Below are 23,144 nucleotides of genomic sequence, written 5' to 3' on the forward strand. Positions count from 1 at the left end.
GAATTGGCCATAAATTGATTGTTGAAGCTAGGGGATGCTACGGGGAGTTCACGGAATATTTTCCTCATTTTTGTGTATGCTTAAAGGTTTCCATAGTGAAGAGTTCAATACAGGGGGAAAAAAATCATAATCTCATCAAAAGCATCTGTTAATACTTTGGCATATTTCTTTCCAGTTTAAAAAAAAAAACCACCATGTTGGTTGAGAAATGTGAAATCTCTACACTAAAATAAATTATTTCCTCTTTTTCTTACATTCTTGTGCATCACAAACCCCAAACTGGATTTGGCAGTTCTTTCCCACACTATTATCCAGACAAATCCTGTGTGTTCTGAATGAGGAATCGGGGGGAGGAATGTAGCTCAGTTACCTTCAAATGCCCTGGTTACATTTCAATCTTCAAATGTGAAACTAAGCCACCAAATAAGCCAAATCTGAGATATTTATGCTTTCTCTCCAATAGGGAAAAGGGAAATGTAATGGCCAATATGGTCATACTCAAGTACTGTCTGGAGTTTTAAACCCAAGCTATTGATTAACACCCTAGCAAAGCCAGTCCCCCATAATCTACCCTGGCGTGGCCGGGCTTTCTCACGATTCCTGAGACCTCACGCAGGGGGAGTTCCTGGGTTAAAGGAGGTGCACGGGTTTCGTGATTTAGTCACATAATCAAGCAAAACTTTTCTTGCCAGCCTGAGCTAGTGAGTACCAGCCTCTCAGCCTAGGAAGTGAAGCGTGGATTTCAGCTCCTCAGACCACGCCGGTCTGCAGCACACATTTCACCTGCCCACAAATCAGCTTTTGTTGCTACTTCTGTTTCATTTTATTTTTTCTCCTGACTTTTTTAACTTTTCCAAGAACAGAAGCCATGTTCTCTTGTATCCTCCTGGGGAGTCAAGTTCAGCTGGGGTCCCCAACACTGGGTGATTGTGTCATTTGAAACAAAGAATCAGTCCTTCATTTGTGAAGAGGCAACATGCCCACGGTTAGTACTTAGTACGCTAGGAAAGAACCTTCGAAGTGTTTTTGTTTTGCCGGGAGGAGATGTGTGATTTCCGTGCACACTCTTTGGTTGGGATCGCAGATAACGGAAGGCATTAACAAACGGCACGTCTACGGTGGTGACAGCGACTGGCTTTCAATCTCACTCCTGTGTTAGGCGGCTCTCCCCAGGATGGCTCATCTTCTCAAATGCACATCCTGGACGGGCAGGATCCACGTTCAGTTTCCTTGTATTCTCTGCACGGGCCTCTTCCAGACCTGTCTGCTCTTGGGGGAGAGGCTCTTCTCTGCCTGCCAGGTCAGTGTCCCCAAAACAGGAGCAGCTGAAGATGGATAGCAAAGGTCTAACGAATGAGTTGTTGAAGTCCTAATGTGTAATTAACCTCCGACGTTCTGAGGGAAGAACCAGACAGGAGCCAAAAGGATGGTACTGGCCCCCCCGTTTGCCTTGAGGGGCCCAAATCCTGATTCAGCAAATTCAGATGTTGCTTACCTTTCAGCAGATGAGTAAATTTAGAACCATTTACAAGTTTATTGAACCTCATCCAAAATGGCAGGTTTTTTTAAATTAAAAATTTAAATAATGTTTAAATACCTATGAACCCACCAGAAGAACCAGAAGATAACCAGTAACATACGAACCTGTCCCTCCAGGTCTTTGCCATCCTCCCACACACCCCACTGGTAACCAGTCCTTTTGTTCATATTATAAAAAGGGTATCATAAGGTAGGTGGTCTTCTGACACTTTTTCTAGCTGCGGCTGACGTTCCTATAAATGCTGCCCCCAGAGCAGTGGGTCCCCTGGGGAGCCCCTCTAAGCCTGGACACCACTCCAACACTGGCCATAAGGACTGGGCGTCCATGCCAGGGACACATTTTCTTGGACACCCGCAAGGCGTCCTCTTTGCGGGTCCTTATTCCTCCTCCCTGCCCCTGTGCACTAAACTAAGCGACACTGGAATGCAGGTTTGACTGGGACTCTACGCCCAACTTTCCAACTGCAGACCCTTACATCTCGAGTAGACAGTTCCTGTTTAGGCAGGTACCTGGGTCAATGGACCAGCACTTGAAGGCTTCCAGCCAACGCTCTGCCTTCCCACATGGAAAAGCACAATCCACACATCCTGAGAGGAAGGACAAGGCGTATGTGGTTGAGTGTTCCATCTTTGTCTGAATGCTGGCTCAGCTGCTTCCTAGCTGTGCACCTTGGATGAGCCACATGCCCTCTCTGTGCTTCCGTTTCTGCATCTCTAAAATAAGGGCAACCCTACAGAGTGCGGCTGTTAGGACCATTCAAAAACTACTGTGCGCCTTGGTCCGTGTCTGTGTTAGTAGTATTTTACATACACACACTGTCTCCTCATGGAAGCCCCTCTCTATAGGTCCTGGTTATGTTATTCCCTTTAACAGAATGAAGAGATGAATGAATTAGGACATGATATCACCAATTCATGATCTTCAGCCATGGGACCTCAATGCTCTGCATAGGACGGAGTATAGACCATACAATCTTGTCTTCTGAGGCCATGTCCAGACGCAGAAAAGATCCAAATCCCCGGAACGAAGCTGTTCTCTCAGCCTGGTCTTGCCTCCTCGGCACGCGGCAGCCTTTGCACCCCCAGGGGCTTAGGATGGTGGTCTGGGCCCTCTGATCTATGCCAAGCATTGCTGCACCCTCCCACCGCCAGTGATAAAAAGGACTTGAGAGAACCCTTTCCTGGTGAAATTATGGATGGCCAACACTACTTTCTCAACACCGTGAGGCAGTGACATGGTCCTGCAAAGTAGTTTTATCATCCAGTTTGAAGTACAATATTGGCCAGAACAGGACTCTGGACCCTTAAGAGAAATCAACACCATAAACCAACCCCTTCAATCCCACCCCAACCTCTACGAACGCAATCCTACCAAGACCCAGAAAACAACAATGTAAACAACATCCATACTCACTTTATTTTCAAACAGAGGGTCATGTACCCAAAGGGAAGCAGGACTAAGAACCACTGTGGGGGCTTGAAGTCATCTGCCTTAGCCTTCTGGCCCCAGAATGCCTCGTGACCCAATGGCTATGGGGATGGAACTGCCCCTTGATGGTACACATATTAGAAAGGTCAATTCCCCCATTCCCCAAAGGAAATGGAGAAAAGGAGGCAAGTCCCTGGAATACTGCCTCAGAATCATTCCAGGGACGATGTATGACTGACCGTCAGTCCACAAATGTGAGTGGGAGGGGATCTAGGAACAATGGATGGTGCTGGCAGAAAATTATCCTGGATGATGTGCACCCAACACCAGGATACACCTTTCATTAGAATGAAGGGAGCAGACAAAGCCCTCGGAAAAGATACAGAGGCAAAGAGCACATTGATTAGAACATTATCTCGTAACAGAGGTGGGGCCATTTCCCACCATTATTGTAAAATAACTGTAACTAATCAAAACACATGTAGGCCTCTTTAATGGAGTTAATAAAACTACGGCAGAATGGGAACTAGGGGTAGAGGTACTATTCCCAAAGGAAAAACCGGGATAGAGGGAGCCATGCTGACAGGCCAGGTAGGTCCACTCTAAGTTCTTAGAAAGGAGCCCTGGTCCGGAAAACAGCAAATATCCACGATCACTATGTGGGGCTGAACCAGGGGAAGCCAGGCCGAGCCACAGTGAAGTATCCTGATGGCTCTCCAAGGGTTATCCCTACTCTTTATCCCCTCCAGTAATGTGTAAAACCGCAAGTGTGGAAACACCGGAGGTGGACACCGGGTTTTTATTTCTGGGCAATCTGACAGTTTGCCTGGGAAGGGAAAGGAGAGCGGACACCCGTGTCCCCCGGCAGGTCATGGGGAGTGGCGAGGACTTCCAGCCGTGACCAGCGGAACGAGGCAAGGCAACAAGACGCCTTATGCCTGGGGTAGCATTATGGCCCACAGCCCTCGTGGCCCGAGTTCACCTCCTCAAGGGGAGGTCTCCATGGAATGAGCATGACTGCCAACATGGCCAGAAAACCCATCGATGCCGCTCATGGGGCAGATGATGAGAGGGGCTGCGCTCTTCCCTCCCGAGTAACTCAGACTGAAGTAGGGCCGGACAGGCCCACAGAAGGTAGCGTGAGAGAAAGTAAAGGTGTGACACCTCTCTGTCACGTTGTAGAAGGAGACCTCACCAGCATCATAGTCCAAGAAAATCCCCACCCGCTGGAGAGGGGTCCGCAGGGGGAGGGCAGTCATCGGGGAGGTAAGAGCCCAGTATTCTTTCCCATACCACAAGGACACTGCCCAGAATCCATTCTGGGGGGCCGAAGTGACTCCACCTTTTCTGCACACTGAGTCTTCACAGACACCTATGGTCCACTTGGCTTTATCTCCCACCTCTACCTCCCAATAATGTCTCCCAGCGATGAAGCATGGAGAGCCCAAGACACAGGGAAAGAGATTGAACCGCTCGGGGTTGTCAGGCAGGTCCTGCTGGAGGTAACTGTACCGCACTTGCCGCAGGTTATCGGAGAGGATCAGGCTGGGGTAGGCTGTGTCCGGGTCCAGAGTCACATCCACTGCGGAGACACAGAGGGGCGGGCGGGGCGTCAGCCGAGGGCCAGGAGAGCACACCAGAGGACACCCAGCTCATTCCCAACCCCCAGGAAGAGAACACGAGCGTCCCACGGGAGGCTGCATTCATCTTACGGAATTCATCCCGCAGTTTACATTCCAAAAATTATTGTTTGGAATAGCTGATTACTTTCCTAAGCCAAGATATATTGAAGGTACTGAGATCTTACCTCCATTCCCTCTCTTTTAAACACCTTAAGCCACAGTATCCATTATAAACTGAATTCCCAACTTAAACTTTGGGGTTCTGGATATGTGACTAGGGGACTGAAACCTGTTTCACTCTTCCGGGGGTGCCTGGGTGGTGCAGTCGGTTGAGCGTCCAACTCTTAGTTTCGGCTCAGGTCGTCATCTCAGGATCGTGGGATCGGGGCCCCTGACAGGCTCTGTGCTCAGAGCGGTATCTGCTTGGGTTTCTCTCTCTCCCCCTCCATCCATGCGTGTACGCACACTAACATAAATAATCTTTAAAAGAATCATTCTTTTATATCCTCCATTCCATGAGATCTTTCCTCAGCCGTGCAAACCCCATTCATCTTTTTCTAATGTCCCATGCAACACTCACGTCTTCCTCAAAAAGCCGCTGTTAACCAGCCATGCCACTCCCCCTCTCCTAAACCTGAAACTGCCATCCATGTCATGGGCTCGGGTGCTCAGCACAGCAGCTTGTGTCCGTGCTGCCCTCCTGCTTTAAAGCACTGCTACGATTCCCTCAGCTGCTGCTCAAGTCTTGCTCAGGGGGAAAGCTGCCCAGCACTGCCTCTCTGGACCACGGCTCAGGCTAAGTGACTCCCACAGAAGGGTCATGACGGGCAACCGTGGAGGTGACCAAGAGCCCCGGGTAGCAGGCTCGTGGTTCAACCATCCGTGCAGAGCAGTCACTGAGCTGTCCCCCAGGTCGTGGGTGTGCCTCATGCCCCAATCAGACACCACACCCCGAGCTCTCTGTTCCCCCTAGAGAAGCCCGCACAACGTTAGACAGTGTAGGACTCATGCACAGTCCCCAGCTAATACTTGCTGAAAGAACAAATACGGATCAGTGGGGGACAGCGTGGAGAGAACACCTGCTGTACCCCTCTCTTCAGGGACGATTCCAACTAACGGTGGGAAGTACACACCCGAGATGTGAATAGCCCTGGGACCACAGATTCACCCAGTCTCCCGACCCTTCGGGGAGCTTCAATGCCTGCCCCAGCAGAGAGGGGATGACCCGAGATTCCTACACTCCCCAGCACTCAGGGGCGCCTGGCTGGCTCCATCGTTGAGCGTCTGCCTTCAGCTCAGGTCGTGATCCCGGGGTCCTGGGATCGAGCCCTACATCGGGCTCCCTGCTCCACGGGAAGCCTGCTTCTCCCTCTCCCACTCCCCCTGCTTGTGTTCCCTCTCTCGCTGTGCCTCTCTCTGTCAAATAAATAAATAAAATCTTAAAAAAAAAAAAGAAGAAGAAGAATCGGGCCCCCTAACTCTCTGGAAGGATGACTGCTTTGTGCAGAGCACACACTGGGGACTGCAGCTTCTACTCAAGCACCTGAGCTTGATTTCCTCCTACTTCAAAGGTCATTGGCTTCAGCTCTGAGGCATTTTGGGAGGCAAAGATATTGTAAACATATAGAAACAATCAATGGTTTTTTTTGTGGTTGCTGTTTATCACTTTGATACACGTAATCTAAAGAACCCCAATTTAGGCAATTTCCAAAATCATTCACAACAGTAGTTAGGTCTTTAGGACTTTTACTCCTGTTTCCATATGGTTTTGTCTCCATCACCTACCTGAGTATAACTGAGCTTCTCTCAATTCTGAAAGAACAAGAGAGAAGAAGTTACAGATGTGTGAGTATTTCCAAGGACTACCTAACTGAAGGAGCTCCCATTAGAGTCCCCATAAGGCTACGGTCGCATTAGACAGCCCGGAACTGCTGTTGTCGTCATGTGCTGACTTCCCTACGCACCATCTGACTCCATCGCTCAACCAAGAGCCCTAAGGGAACAGGGACAGCCCTGCAGGGGGAAACATGGTTCCAAGTCCATGTCATACGCAACTCTCGGCTTTCATAAGCCACCTCTGTTCTAGAGGCTGGGTGGCTCAACTGGGAGATGCCCACTGCCACGCTGGGGCAAACAAGACCACTCACTTCAGAGGCACTTAACAGTGGACAAAGCATGTTCACAAATAAGCTCTCACGAGCCCTTTAAGTGGCAGGGGAGAAGGAGAAATCAATGAGAGCCTGATCAAGGAGTCATGCCTTCTGGTGTCACCCACGGTGTCTAGTGCAGTTTGTCCCTATTTGTTTGATGGTGGAAGACATTTGAGTGTCCCCTACATATGTATCTGAAAAGATAAAGTGCAAACAAGGTCTTAGGATACATCACACAGGAAATCACCAGAGATTCGGGGATTTGTGATGTGTAACAATTAAGAAAAGGGTTTACCCATATACAGAGGTTTCAGATCCCACTAGACTGTCCAGGAATTTTAGCACTTAGGATAGAGCCAACTCCTAACCGATGTGGCTCATGAACAGAAAATTTTACACGTTGGGCGCCTGGGTGGCTCAGTCGTTAAGCATCTGCCTTCGGCTCAGGTCATGATCCCAGGGTCCTGGGATCAAGTCCCACATTGGGCTCCCTGCTCGGAAGAAAGCCTGCTTCTCCCTCTGCCACTCCCCCTGCTTGTGTTCCTGCTCTCGCTGTGTCTCTCTCTCTGTCAAATAAATAAATAAAATCTTAAAAAAAAAAAAAAGAAAAAGAAAATTTTACACGTAGAAGGGCTTCCCTTGAATACCTAAACCACTTTACCTAATAAGCGCTGCTTGATTCCCCCCATCCCGGCCAGCACCAATGCCCACGAGCAGGAGGAGCTCGGCAAATCATAACTTTGAATACCAGCTCAAGTGAAATGCAGCTAGCATAGTTTCTGTTCATTCTTTATTCTGGATTAATTCATTTTTGGACTGCCTGTTTTTCGCCCCCCATCAAAATAGACTGAGAGCTGAGTGCATATAAAGGACTTCATATTCAAAGAAGAAGATATTAATTGAAACAATTAAAGCAAAGGGAAGATGCAGAAGATCCGAGGAGGCTGACCAGTGGGTATCACCCCCCCTCACATTTCCCCCCACTTTTAAAGCAGATGTCCATCTTCCCAGGAAACTTCAACATCAAAAGCCCAGTAAATACATGAATTTACCTTGGATTTTCTCCATATCTGACTGCATTTTTTCTAAGGAGAGAAAAGAAGACCATCAGTTTGCATCCCACATCTGGCTGGAAAATATATCCTCCTCTCAGTCAAGACACAGATATTCAGAGCATAAATGCATTTCCCCGATGGACCCCTCTCCTCATATTACCTGTGAACTGCTTCAGGCTCTCGGTCAAGAATAGACATTTTTGTGCAAAAATGTGGATTTTCTCTTGCAGATCTGGAGGTGTGATCCAGGGCTCAGGGATCCTGATTCTTTCAGCTCTAAGTTTAAAAAAAAAAAAAAAAAGAAAAATGAGTAACTCCCTCCCCCACCCCCACACCTTGAGGGGCCCAGACAAAGCCCGGGTTAGACTGACTGGCGGGTCCTTAAAAGCAGCCACCACACTTCTCTCCCTGTCCTCCTCCTAGACTGTGATCCTCTAGACAAGAGCAGGAGAAACATCTTACTCATTTTCATTCCCCCCATCGCACCTAGCTCATGGATTTTCAAATGGCTTGTCCTCAAAAAGGTTTACTGAATTAAACTGAACCTAAGGCTGACCTTGCCAGAAAGCACTAGATTCCTAGACAAAGTCCTGGAGATTCATGGTGGGCAACAACCCAGAGCCCTCAGGTTCCCAAATACGGAGAGAGGCCCTCCAGACAGGTACCCGCCCTGCTCAGGGGGTCCATGGCAAAAACCGATTGCCAGCTGCCTCCCCAGTATCCCTGTCTCCCATCTTCCAAGTTATACGGGGTTCATGGCTGCCCAGTCTAGATGGGACCTTGTGACCGAGTTCTGGCCATTAAGAGGTAAGGAGTGTCTCATGGTAATTTGAGAAGCCTGCTTAAAAAGGAGTGCGCTGTGACTTACCGCCCCCCCCCCCGGGCTGGCTGAACCATGTCGGACTGCCAGATCGAGGACCAGGACTCAGGGACGGCAGGAGAGTGAAGGGAAGGAGACCAGCAGCCCAGCCCAGGGCTACCTACCTGCACATTTCCTACATGGCAACAATGTCTTAAATTACCTGTAAGCCTTAACCCAATGAAATTTTGGGTTTCCTCTCTCATACAGCCAAACCCAAACTTTAATGTCACAAAGTGCGAGGCTCTGAAGATCTAGCTCCCTGTGCTGGACCAGAACGAGACTGGCATCGAAAAGCAAAGGTAACAAGTCAGGGCAGTAATCGCTGGGGCCATCAGGCTGGGACTGGACACGTTCTAACCCCTCTCCCTCAAAAGCCTCAATTTCACCAACATAAGCTACCCACATGGCACTCCCAGCCGACCCAACCCATCTACGAGGCCCTGCCCCAGCCCCGCAAACGTTCCCACACAGCCCGGCTGCATTCCTCTGGAGGGTTTTCACCATTCAGTATCTGCACCAGCTTCAAAGTTCAGCTCCTTCAAAGTCAGTCTCTGTCCCTGTGGGCTCTCCCGTACAAACAGCATGTTCCCAAGGCCGACCCCGCTTGCCCTCGTCTGCCCCGCAACACAAGCGAGCCTTGCCATCTGCCCACTTAGAGGTCTCCCTGCTCCCAGAGCTTCTCCTCACCCCCCACCTGATGACACAGCCGAGCAATAATGAGAACGAGAGCCAGAATCCAGGTAACCCAGCACTAATTCTGTAACTTTGAGCCAGTCACACTCTTCTGACGCCGTACTTTCCCCTTTACGGAATTAGGGGGCAGTGGCGGGAGGACTCGGAAACCCTGAAGCAGCAATGACCACAAGAAACCGTGCACTTCGCCCAGGTGTGTGTTACCCTTCACTCTCCATGGAGGTGTCGTCACAAACCACGGTAGCCCCATCCTACCCTCACCCTCCCAAATTGTCAGTAATTCCTGAGCTTTACTGAGAAGAACAGGTCCATCTAGCTCTTTGCACACAAGTGACTTGTTCAGAGACGGGCAGGGTACGTGTCACTCTGGTAAGATGTCCTTCTCAGGGCTCCTTCCAGGATTTATGAGTATGAGGGAAACATCCTCCTGCACTTGATTTAACACTGGGGAGGGAGAACACAGTACCTGCTCAATGTGTCCCCGATGTCCTACAAGAGAAAGGAAAAGGATAACCATGAGAAGTCATAGAAGTCGTAACTTCAGTCTTCTTTCAGATGTTTGCCAAAAACCCAGCTACTGGCTGGCCCTCCTGCGAGAAGCCAGGGAGACAAGGAACAGGACTCACAGTCAAGGAGCTAAAAATCTGGGATGCACTGTTTACTACCCCAGCATTTCCTCTGCCCTCCTCCTGCCCTACTGGCCAAGGATCTCACGACTTCACATTTCCTAACAAGTATCCCACCCTTGGACCACAACTGCCTACTTGTCCTGCTTGCTTTGACTTTTTATTGTGAAATAATTTCAAATACACAGAAAAGCTGCTAGCACAGAGCTCCTGTCTACTCCTTCCCAGACTTACCAGATTATTATAACCATGTTTATATTCAGAACCATTTGAGAGATCACTCTTTCCGTTACATAATGTATCTTTGCCCCCTTAGACTTCTGTATTTCCTAAGGGCAAGTACGTTTTCTTACACAACTACAGTCCAGTTATCAAACCCAGGAAAAGGAACATTGATCTAATGATCAATAAATCAATGATCTAAATGAACCTTCCTCTAACCCACAGCCATAGTCTAGTTTAACCAATAAAGTTACTTGCAGCTACCCACCTCCCCGCTCAGTAATCCATGACCATTCTCCACACTGAGCTATCACCACACGTATCTGGAATCGTTCCTTAGCATTGATTTCTTTTGTGACACTGACGTTGGTTTAATACAGGCCATTCATTCTCCAAGAGGCCTCCCTCCTTTGGAGTTTGTCAGCCATTCCCCTCATGATTAAGTCCAGGCTGTGTCATCTTTGACTAGTATATGGTATGTCCTTCTAAAGGTACATGATACTCACTTGCCCCTTACTGGCCATATGTTGATCACTGAATAGCTACTATCTTTCCTTTTGTAACTAATAAGCAATCTAAAAATGATACTTCGAAATTATGTTAATACTCTAATCCTTGTCAAACTACCTCCCTTAGATTTAGCATCCATTGATAATTACTGTCTGAAATAGCTTCTACTATGATGGTAAAAGGGTCGTTGGCTAGCTTCAAAATTCCTTCTTTGTTACTTAGTCAACATTTTACTAGAAAGAGTAATTTCCCCATGTATTATTAGTGTGGACTCATATATTCTTATTTTATTTAATAGGTTATGATCCATCACTGTTCTTATTTATTTTGGTGCTCAAAAAGTCTGAAACCGGGGCGCCTGGGTGGCTCAGTCGGTTAAGCGTCTGCTTCGGCTCAGGTCATGATCCCAGGGTCCTGGGATCGAGTCCCGCATCGGGCTCCCTGCTCAGCTCGCTAATGATCTCTGTGACTATTTCTGTCTCTCTCTAATAAATAAATAAAATCTTTAAAAAAAAAAAAAGTCCGAAACTTGGCCAGAGAGTCTCTGTCACTTTTTATCCTATCCTTTCCCACCCCATTTTCCCCATTCCCATCTGGTTTACCCCTCCACTGTTTCCTCTGCAAAAATAAGCAGATACATGATGTTCCAATTATCTTTTTTTCATACAAAAAAGTAGCACACTCCATATTTTGCACTATGATTTTCACTTAACAACACATTCCCGGAAACCACTCTTATCAGTTCATAGTATCTTCCTTACTCTTCTGTAGAGTTGCATATTATTCCATGGTATACACACACACACAGTTGATTCAACCACTCTTCTTGGTTTGGAAGGTGGGTTTTTCCCAATATTTTGCATTACAAACAATGTTACATCGAGTAACCTTGTGTGTATGTATTTTTGTACATATTTTCATATCTTCAAGGTAAATTCCTGAAAGGATTCTTGGTCAAATTCTAACTGCATGTATACTTTTGTTAAATGCTGCCAAAACAATGTCTTCCCACCAGCATGAGATTCACTCTCTCACATCCTTGCTAACGGTGTACTGAATTAAGATAACTTTGCTTTCCAACGGGGGAGAAAGGGTATTATAGTATGGTTTTTAATTTTCACATTTTCACAAGTTCACGGTCCAATTTTACTTTTCTTTTGCAAACTGCCTGTTCATATCTTTTGCTCATTTTTCTATAGAATTTGTCTTCACCCCCCCTCAATTTTTTGAATGTTCTTTCTATTACTATTTCTATTATCCCTATTTGTGATATTTGCTGCGATTTTCTTTCAATTTGACACTAGTCTTTAGAAGACTTATTTATTTATTATTTTAGCGAGAGAGGGTGTGCATGGGAGCAGAAGGAGAGGGAGGGAGAATCTCAAGCAGACTCCCCGCTGAGCACAGAGCCCGATGTGGGGCTCGATCCCAGGACCCTGAGATCATGACCTGAGCCAAAATCAAGAGTCAGACGCTCAACCGACTGAGCCCCCCAGGCAGCCCGTGACACTGGTCTTCTGAATGGTTACAGTGTCTTTGTGTTTTTCCGTTGCGCTATTACCAGCTGTCTTGGTTACACAGGCATTATAGTATGTTTTAATGTCTAATAGGGCCAGTTCCCACCCACGGCTCTTCTTTCTGTGTTTCCCAGCTATTTTTATGGGCTTATTTTTCTATCTGAACTTTACCATCAATTTGTCTAGCTCCAGATAAAGAGTGTTGTGTTTTTTGTTGGAATTGCATTAAGGCTATAAATTAACTTATGACAAACTGATGTGATGATGTCGACATGTTCTTAGCCAAAAACAAGAGATGTCTTTTTATTAGTTCAAGTCTATCTTGTGTACATCAGGAATGTTTTATAATATTTACACACAGGTTTTCACACATTGCTTATAAGTTTATTCCCAGGTATTTTACCTTTTTTTCTTTTTTTTCAATTGGAAATAGGGTATCCTTTTCTAAAACGTATTCTGGTGGTTATCTGTGCATACAAAGGCTGCTGATTTCTGTCTATCTTACATCCTGCTGCCTTGCTGAATTCTTTAATTAATTATAGCACTGATTCTTTATTTTATAATTACATAACGCATATTCTCTAAATAAGATAGTTTAATGTCTTTTCTAATTCTTTTTTTTTTTTTTAAAGATTTTATTTTTAAGTAAATTCTATACCCAACATGGGGATCAAACTCAACCCGGAGATCAAGAGTCACATGTTCCAGCGACTGAGTGAGCCAGGTGCCCCGGGCTTTTCCAATTCTAGCCCTTTTAACGGCTAGACAGTACATATTTTGGGTTTTGGGAGCCATGCATCGTCTTCAGTTGCAACTCCGCTCTGCTGTGCCGCTGGAAAGGCTTGTAATTGTTTTATCTAACTACACTGGTTAAAACCTCCAGTACAACGTTAAACAGGGGTAGACAATAGTGGGCATCTTGCTCTGTTCCTGACCTCAGTGGGGCTGCCTCTAATATTTCCTCTTTAAATAAGATTTAGCTCGCTTTTCCAATGACATCCACCATAACCCTCTCTCCCTCTCATTCCACGTCCACGACCCCTCTTTCAACAGACCCCATCTGTTCAAAAATGTCCTCACAAGTATCTTCCACCTTAAAAAAAAAAAATTAAAACCTCCAGTGCTCACTTTGGCAGCGCATATACTCAAACTGGAACGTGCCCGGCACAGATGATGCCAGAAGCTGCCGAAGCATATCACGGTGTTAATGTTCACAGAGCACCGCTCATAACCACCGAACGGTGGAAACAAAGCAAATGTCTGTCAGCTCATGAATGCAACACAGGGAAACAGCATGTGGTGTTTATCCATACAACGGAATATTAGCCAGCCATAAAAAGAAGGGAAGTACTGATCTGTGCTAAAAGACAGACGAACCTTGAAAAAAGTACAAGGAGTGAAAGAAATTGACACAAAAGGCCACATATTATACGCAAACCCCTGGAGACACATAGCAGATTGATGGCCGCCAGTCGGTGGAAAGGAATGAGTGACCATTTAATGGATACAAGGTTTCCTTTTGCAGTGAGGACAGTGTTCCGGAACCACACAGTTGTGATGACTGAACACTTACTTGCTTACTTACCAAATGCGACTGAGTTGTACACTCTGAAATAGCCGAAATGATGGAACTGATGCTATATATGTTTTATCACCATAACAGAACAAACCAAACCCTCAACTCCATCTTATAAAGCCCTAATCCGGGATGCACCTCACTACCTGCTTTCCCTATGTCTGCACGAGAGCAGTCATGGGCTCAGGAAGCAAAGCAGAAGAGAAAGTCACACAAGGCAGACTGGCCCCAGTACACACTGGCGGTCACCCACCAAGCAATCCTACTGTGTCTCACAAACCACCTGGTTTTCCCATACTCTGAAACAGTAATTTCAAAACTTCCCCGTAGTCTTCAAAGCTAACGTTTTCCCTAACTCCTGCCCAAAAGCGACAGGGGATCCTGCTTTCTCATGTCAAGAGAATAGAAGCCGCTGCATTTCTGCTACCAAACCTCAACCTGCCTGCATCCACCTCCCCGACCCTCCCTTCCTCCCCAAACTACCTCCTACACATGTGCCTTAGTCCCCTTGCCTTGTCTTCTCAGGCACAGACAAGAGTGGTAAGTCCATCACTCTTACAGCTTCAGTGATTCTCCTCACCCGGATCCTTACAACAGACTCTCCTCCTGCATATTCTTTTCCGGAATGTTTAGCTCGTTTCTTTAAGCATCCCCTCCTCATGAAGCCCCACAATCCCACCTCACCTCTGAGCATTTTCTTACCTCTCCTCATGGTCTTCCTCCTTGACAGTCACCTCCTCCTGCAGTGGCTGCTCACCCAGCCAGTCCCCACTCTCCCTAACGCGGCTCCTGCCCAAACTGCTCACCGCGGCAGTCCTGTCTGAGGGCGTCAGTGATGCCCACGGCTTTAAACCAAATGGACGTCGGCCCTCAACTGCACGAGACTCTGCTGTCCACTCCCTCTTTCCTGGTCACTCTGCTTCTCTGGCCAAGTGTTCCTGTTGCAAACTCTTCCTTTTCTCCCTGGCAGTTAAATACTGGTGTTCGTTAAGGCTCCAGGCTAGGCTTCTTATGACTCTAAAGCAGGAGTCAGTAAACTTTTTCTTAAAGGCTAGACAGTACATATTTTGGGTTTTGGGAGCCATGCATCGTCTTGCAGTTGCAACTCTGCTCTGCTGTGCTGGTGGAAAGTAACCATGCACGGCACATAACGGGATGCGGGTGGCTACGTGCCAATAAAATGGACGGACGACGGAGCTTGAGTTTTATATAATTTCACATACCTCGAAATAAAATTCTTCTGATTTTTCCAATCATTTAAAACTGTAAAAACCAGGGGCGCCTGGGTAGCTCAGTTGTTAAGCATCTGCCTTCGGCTCAGGTCATGATCCCGGGGTCCTGGGGTCAAGCCCCGCATCGGGCTCCCTGCTCAGCGGGGAGCCTGCTTCTCTCTCTACTGCTCCCCCTGCTTGTGCGCTCTTTCTCTCTCTCAAAGAAATAAAATCTAAATAAATACATAAATCTGTAAAAACCAGGGGTGCCTGGGTGGCTCAGTCGTTTAAGCGTCCAACTCTTGATTTCAGCTCAGGTCCTGATCTCAGGGAGGTGAGATCAAGCCCCCAGTCGGACTCTGCAGTGAGTGTGGAGCCTGCTTAAGATGCTCTCTTCCCCTCTCCCTCTGCTCCTTCCCCACTAAAAAACAAACAACAAAAATACCAAGAAAACCAAGAAACAAAAAAAACCCAAAAAAACTCCCCCAAAGCCGTAAAAACCAGGCTTAGCCTGCAGGACATACAAAAGCAGGTGGGGGGGCAGTTTGCTGACCCCTACCCTGTGCCATCAGCCCTTTTAACGGCATTTATCAACACCCGTTATCCCCACTGTTCACTTCTTTAACTGTCTGCCCTGGACATTAGAATATAAATTTTAGGAAAGCTTCTTCACCACTTAATCCCAGTGCCTGGAACAGTGCCCGACTCAACAGACAGTTCATATGCAGCGAACGCACGACAGCTCACTTCCCGTGGTCAGCCGTGTCACCTGCGGGACACCAAGCTGAAGTCACGGGACCGCTCGGGCCAACCGCTCCCACTCAAGTGCTCCCTGTTTCATGGCCGGGCCAACATGCACACAGACGGTGACGTCACAGGATGCTGCACTGAGGCAGTCTTTACATGGCACGGGGGCCGAACCCCTCATTCCATGGGGTCGCTGAGGCCCGGGGAGGTCAAGAGCCTTGCGTGTGACCAGACCACGCGGCGCAGGACGGGCCTGGGCCTGAGGACCTCCTTTTGCCCTTTCTGTGAGACAGTGCAACTGCCCGGTCCCAGCCGTGTCGGCCGGAGCCCCCGGGGGGCATGCTTCCCCGGCAGGCCCAGCGAGCTGAGCCGGGGCAGCGGGGCCCCCCAGCCTACCTGCAGGAGCTCTCTGGTGGGTTGCTGTTGCTTCTCTTCCAGCTGGGCGATCAGGCCGCTCAGGTGGGAGATGTTGCAAGAGAACTGGGCGACAGCGCCATTGATGCTGTTGTAGATGGCCAGATCCAGCTCCTCGAGGCGGGCCAGGAGGCGGTACTCGTGCTCCTTCAAGGAGTGATAGAGCTGCTCGAACTCCCAGACGATCTTCTCCCTCTCCATCTGGGTCAGGCTCTGTCGGAGACAGGGACGGGCACTGAAGGGGGAAAGGCTCCCTTCTAGGGCCCTCCGCGTCTCCTCCCCGACTCCCCTCTCCCCCTGGCACCTTCTCCACCCCCTCCTGCTGTCAGGCTTTACCGACTGGACACACAGCGCTGAGAGGTGAGTTACCCCGGGGATAACAAAGAACTCAGTCGCAGGTGAGTAAGCACAGACGGTGCGAGAGGACAGGTCGGCCTGCCCTGGGGGAAGCTGGTCCAGCCTTCCCAGGAGCAGCGCGGACACAGGCTTGTCGGAGGACAGGAGTGCACCATGTGCTCAGAGAGCAGACAGGCTTTCCCGGCAGGGGGAATGACGCCAGCAAGGAGACGGCGCCCCAACGAGTCTGTCCCGCAGAGCCCGTGAGCGTGGAGGGGAAGCCAGAGAAGGTAAGAGGGCAGAACAGACCTTGCCTGGCAGGCCAGGTGGGGCAACACTTTGTTGCAACTGGGAGCCATGAAAGGCGGCCGGGGAAGGGACAGGGTCGGCCATGTGCCACGCGGGGCCGGACTGGAACACTCAATCCTCGCACCGTGGCCGGGACTGCGTCCCTGAGGCCTTTCCCATGTGGCCCGTGCCTGTTTCTGGCCTCCAGGAGTGTTCCTCAACTACCCCCTCCTCACCGGCTGTGGGTGTGGATCCCCCTGGGCACAGATTCGCTGCCAAAGCTAGTCAGCCCTTCCTTCCCCACCCCTCTCCCACTGACAGGGCTCTACGGCTCCGTGCTCAACAAAGGGCCAGCAACAACCTTCGCTTACTCCTGGGGAATGTAGTTTTATTGGGGCACGGCCAGACCCATCATTCACATCTTGTATTTGGCTGCCTTTGAGCTATGACAACAGAGTTGAGTGGTTGTGACAGAGCCGATGTGGCCCACAGAGCCAAAAATCCTGTCCGGCCCTTTACGGAAGCTTGCCGACACCTGTTCTCCGCTCCCCTCCTCCTGAGAATCTTCCCCCATGAACCGTCCCCCGCTCCGCCCTTCCTAAGCACTCACTGGGCTGCACACACCTTCCTTCCAAATCCTTTTGGTAAAGTTACAGCTCTCCTTAGCTAAAGCCCTTCAAAGACGTAAGAGATACAATGTAACCTTAGAAATGAAACATTAAAGCTGAAAGAGACCTTAAAGAGCAACTGATTCCGGGCTTCTGGAAGGGGCTGCCCTAGGCGCGCTGGTGGTGGGACAATTTTGCCCAGCATAGGACGCCCTTGCACAGCAGGACATTCAGCATCTCTGCCCTCCCCTCCACAGTCACTCAGTTCCTCAAGTGACAACCAAAGAAACACGCCACGGGAGGGAAGGAGAGGGCAGCACCAGCCTTGCTGAAAAACCACAGGTCGAGCCCAACGTGCCCATTTCAGAGAGGAGGAAACAGGCCAGAGAGGGTGTATCACTCTCCCCGTCCATCCAGCTGGCTAGTGTCAGAGCTGAGAAGTACGTCCAAGTGTCCTGATTCTCAGAGAAGGGCTTTTTCTCCTCTGACAGTCCTCCCACAGAGGACACAACGGTTGTGTGCATGGGGATCCCACTCAGGCACACCAGACTGTCCATCCGTCAGCCCTGCTTTCAAGCTAGGGGAGCTGAGGTCTCAGGGGAGTGTGCGGGCAGAACAAATGGTGGTACCTGAAGACATCAGGAGAATAAGTTCCCTGCCCAAAAGTTCCTTACTACCCCCTGGCCAGGACTGACAAAATTTCACAAGACGCTGCTAGACGCTGCCAGTCTAAGAGTTTGCTTTTCAGATGCAGGCACGTCTTGGGAATTTCTCATATTTTATTTACTGTTAAAAAAAAATTGCTTGAGCACCTATGTGGTGGATATAAGGATATGTTACAAAAGTCTCCGTACTTTTTGTTTTTTGTTTTTTTGGTTGTCAAAACAAAAGCCCCAAATATCCCTATCACAAATGAGCACCTCAGTCTCTCGCCCAGCCACAGTCAGCATCCATCTGCAGAATGTCACCAAAGGAGGCTAACCGTGCCCGAGACCCTCACCCACATCAGCGTTGTCAAGGATCAACCCTGATCTATACAAGACTAGCAGGTTAAACGTTTGATAGGTCAGATCCCCAGGGGTTCCAACCTCAGCTCTTCTATCCCTTCCCCCCCGCCGTGTGGAATCCCTTGTTTCTCCAGGTGAGCTCCCCACTCCCATCGGGGGTTGTTTCACCCACACCTGGAAGTTCCGGGTGACCTGACTGGCTAAGGTTAAGGGAAGTGACACCAGCCTTACAAAACACAGAGCGGCTAACAGAAGCGGTACTACGTGTGAATTCCAAACACCCTTACCAAGAGTTCAGCCCGCGCTTGCTCTCCCTGCGCCCGGCGCCTCTTCTTCAAGTCCTTCACTCTTTTCAGGTGGTCCAGCTGGTTCTGGATTTGCTCCTGAGAAAAGCAAACACAGGTGCACAGTTCAAGATTAGGCAGACCTTAGCATCAGCATGGCTGACGTGCTTATCACACGGAACCCGCGTTCCCTGCTTAGAGCCGGTCCTGGGGCTTGCGGACATCCGCAGGCCACAGGGGGTCCGCACACTCTCCTTGGCAGTCTGTGTGTAGCTCGAACTGATGGGTCACCTGCCTATCCCCGGAAGGATACTGCGGGGCTCAGTGGAAAGGGGAGTGGCCTTCGAGGCTCAGAGCTGGGCTGTGACTCTCCACAGAAGCATACAGAGAAAATGCTGTGACCTCTCATTGTCCTCGCAGGCGGCGTGGAAACACCACCTTCCCAACCTACTCCAGGGTTATTGCCCGTGTAAAATGATACATCCGGAAGTGCCATGAATGCTAAGTGATTAACTGCACGCATGTACCCACATGTAAACGTCACGGGGCACCTTTCTGTCCTGGAGCCCTCCAACACAGAACACAACACAGCACCCGCGTTCCTCCCGTGCTGCCAGACACAACTCTTCCAGTCAGCACTTCGCTTCCATGTCACTGTCTGGCTGTGCGGTCTGCGGATTCAACCGTTCACAAAGGGCTACCCGCTCCTTTTATTTCGTTTAATCTTCACGGTAACTGTGTGGTCTGGAGTCTCACGGTGGTTAAATGACTTCAGCAGGAAAGAGCTGCTCTTTTCCGTGAGCTTCTAGAACAGGACGGCGCACAGGCAAGTGCCGGGGACACGCTGCAGACTCCGCGACGGGCACCTGCCGGGCGCGCACAGCCAGTCAGCGTCCGAGTGTGTTGTGTGTGAGATCATCTGTGATCCGACAGGCGCACGAGCGTGGCGATGTGTGCTGGTTTTACGCACATCCTTTCCACCGTCAAGGGAGGGAGGGGTCTCCGCGTGTAAGGTGCCCGGGAGCCCCTGGGGTGGACGGGTGGGGGGGGGACACCTCTGGCTTCCTCAGCAGCTACAGGTTCTCCCAAATCTGAGTGCCGAGGCTCTGGAGCGGACGGAGAGGAAGTGACGGCTGTGAAGCACACGTCCGGCTCAGCCATTTTCTAGGCGGAAAAGAGGAAGCCCCCGGGCTCTCTCCCCCCTTTGTCCGCTGGCGCTGCCGCCCCTCCCGCGCCGCGCGGCCCTCACCTTGAAGCCGTCCACCGCCTCCTCGAGCGGCAGCACGCTGTGGCCGCGGTGCTCGCGGGAGCGGTCGCACACCACGCAGATGGGCATCTGGTCCTGCTCGCAGTACAGCTTCAGCGGCTCGCGGTGCTTCTCGCACACGCCCATCTCGCCCCCGGGCCCCGACGGCCGCTCGGTGCGCAGCTGCTTCACCAGCTGGGTCACGTTGGCCAGGTGCCGGTTGGGCCGCAGGTGCCGCTGCGGGAAGGTCTCCCGGCACTGCGGGCACGACACGTTGGTCTCCGCCGCGCCCCAGCAGCGGGTGAGACACGCGCAACAGATGTTGTGGCCGCAGTCGAGCATCATGGGCTCGGCGAAGTACTGCAGGCACACGGGGCAGGTGGTCTCCTGCTGCAGGCACTCGGCCACGCTCCCGGAGGCCATGGCGCGGGCCCGCGGGGGCGCACGGGCATGGGCCCCGGCGCCCAGCTCTGCGCGGAGCCCAACTCGACCGCGCGCCCTCCCGCTCGCGGCTTCCGGGCGGCGCCTCCCGGCCCGGGGCGCGGACGCGCGCGCGGGCCCCCGCGTGGCCCGGCCCTCCCTGCGCCGCGGCGCCCCGCCGAGCAGGCGTGGGGGGTCCCCGGGCCCCGCTGAGCCCCGCGGCTGCGCGAGGGGGGGCGGCCGAGGGGCGCCACCGGCCGGACTCGCGGGGCCGGCGCTCGGGGCGCGCAGGACAACGTGGCCGCGTCCGAGCGGATCCCGGCGCGAGCGGAAGGGGCGGTCCCGGGGCGGGGCTTGGCGCGGGCCCCCCTCGCGACGCGCGTTCGCGGCCTCGGGTGCGCACGGTCCCCCTCGTAGCGCTGGGGGAGGCCCCGCCACCGCCCGGGGCGCGACGCGCGGGGGCGCGCTCCTCGGGGCCGGGTGGCCGCGGCCGGGATGCCGTAACCCCGCTTGCGCGCTGCGGGCCCCGCGCCGAGCTCCCGCCGTCTGGGCCTGGACCCCGAGGCTTTTGTTGGGTGTCCTGCCGGGCGCCCGGGCCTCGGTGCGGTGCCACGGAGTGCGGGCTTGATGTGGGTGCGGGCGGAGGAGACGCCTGGCCTCCCCAGGGGGCCGGAGGATGGGAGTAGCCGGCTGAGCTGCACCATTCAACGACCCTACTTGCAGGCACTTGCAATTTTGTTTTAAAAAGGAAGTCTTAATTATCTGATGGCAACATGTCTGCAAGACAGAATGAGCCAGACAAGCCCGGTTCGACTTCTTCCCACTGTGCCAGAGCCAACTGGTCTACCCTTCTGAGCTTCGGCTTCCTCTCTGGAGAAACGGGGATGAGCATATACCCCAACAAGGAGGAAGACTTCATCACCTCTTTTAGGTTTTCAACCCGAGGGTGTTCATCCATTAGCGAAGAAAATACCCAGTGCGTGGAGTATTGATTAGGACCTAGCTTGCGTGCTCCTTCCTGAGTGCAGGAAAGCGAGAATCCCACTCTGATTCAGGCTCTGCGCTGTACGCATGCTTCCTGCCTTGGCATTTCTTGGTCTCCTTTGCTGTTTCCTCGGTATTGTCCTCATCCTCTTGATTTCATTGAATCCAGACAGCCTTGCCTTGCTTTATTTCTCAACGTGCCTCTGTTTACTTTAATTTCCATTATTACACCTTGAGCGAAATTATTTCAACACTGTCAGTTTTGCAGATGTTTTTTAGATGAGTTGATAGCCGGGTGACTGTGAGCATTTCCACTCATTTCCCTATTGCGAGTCTTTCCCTCCAGCCTCTTTATAAGAACACCTCCAGGGTAAGAATCATCCTTAGAAAAACCCTAAAATGCTCCTTTTATTCTCTCCCTTCTCAGAAATTTTCAAAGCTTCCTTTTTTGCCACCAGATCATTGTCCAAATCCTTGAGCATGGGCTTCCAGTTAGCTCTTCTGGCCTCCAACATGAAGTAACGCCTTCACTGTCCTCTTAGGAAGCCACAATCCCAACCCAGCCTCGCAGGGCTTGGGCTGTGCCCACCACAGTCCTCTGCAAGCCTGCTCATCAGTCCTACCCCTTCCTTAGAGCATAGCCTAAACAAACTGACCACACTGACCTCTCTCCTTTCCAGTCAGCCTCCCATGGTCACACAGAACCTCAAATTCTGAGTACTTGGTTATTTTCTAGGGGAACACTTTGACTGCCTTGCATAGAACCCTTACCTCTCTCTCAAAGTTCTCAATCAGGGCATACATTTAAAGTAGGAAGTGACTTTGGTTTTCACATAGTCCAACATACTTCATAAATAAAGAAACTGATATCAGATGCTTAAGTGGAGACAGAGACTCCTCTCCAGACCCTCTATACTCTCAATTTGGGGTCTCTCTAATCACATTGAAAGTAATCATTATTATTTATTTATTTGTAAAGTGACCAGTGTGCAAACATGAATGCCTGTTAGAGGCAAGAGGGGAACTTAAATGAGCAGCCCAGACAGGGGACCAATAGGGAAAGATGGGGACAGGGACTCATTGGAGGACCGATGTCCTTCCCAAGAGGCAGCCACTTCTCTCTCGCTAAAGATTGCCGTTGAGAATCTGGGCCCAGATTCAGCTCAAGAGAAGGCAGAAATCTGGAGGTTTTTTTTTTCTTCTTCTTCTTTTAAAGATTTATTTATTTGAGAGAGAGGAAGCACGAGGTGGGGGAAGGGCAGGGGAAGAAGGACAAGCAGACTCTGCTGAGCGCAGAGCCAAATGACGGGCTTGATCCCAGGACCCTGAGATCATGACCTGAGCCGAAACCAAGAGTTGGACACTTAACCAACTGAGCCACTCCAGAAATCTGGAGGTTTGGTGTTTTTTTTTTTAAGATTTTATTTATTTATTTGACAGAGAGAGAGACACAGCGAGAGAGGGAACACAAGCGGGGGGAGTGGGAGAGGGAGAAGCAGGCTTCCCGCTGAGCAGGGAGCCAATGTGTGGCTCGATCCCAGGACCCTGGGACCATGACCTGAGCCGAAGGCAGACACTTAATGACTGAGCCACTCAGATGCCCCAAATCTGGAGTTTTGTATGAAACTTATTGACTTTTAAGTGTTGAAAACTAAAAATTGTAAAATCATCTCTGCAGATGAGGTTGAGCTCCTGGCCTCCAGTTTGGGACTTCTGGTACACACATTTATTTTAATAAGTGCTTTTCGATCTTAATACAACGTAGAAAGGACTGTTGTTTGACTGTTTTATAGCCAGT

General features: G+C 50.4%; 1 protein-coding gene across 1 annotated transcript; it reads right to left on the reverse strand.

Annotated features, from left to right (window-relative positions):
- Positions 1-2,937: 2,937 nt before the first annotated feature.
- TRIM27 (tripartite motif containing 27) lies at positions 2,938-20,455 on the reverse strand. Its single transcript, XM_032398983.1, has 8 exons — positions 19,946-20,455; positions 18,700-18,795; positions 16,156-16,386; positions 9,817-9,839; positions 7,956-8,071; positions 7,793-7,825; positions 6,376-6,402; positions 2,938-4,550 (listed from the first exon to the last, which is right to left on the reverse strand). Exons 1-8 carry the CDS (start codon positions 20,363-20,365, stop codon positions 3,955-3,957), a joined length of 1,542 nt encoding a protein of 513 aa, XP_032254874.1. The 5' UTR covers positions 20,366-20,455; the 3' UTR covers positions 2,938-3,954.
- Positions 20,456-23,144: the final 2,689 nt, after the last annotated feature.

Source organism: Phoca vitulina, unplaced genomic scaffold (genome assembly GCF_004348235.1).
Source record: "Phoca vitulina isolate PV1807 unplaced genomic scaffold, GSC_HSeal_1.0 scaffold123, whole genome shotgun sequence".
NCBI classification, from domain to species: Eukaryota; Metazoa; Chordata; class Mammalia; order Carnivora; family Phocidae; genus Phoca; species Phoca vitulina.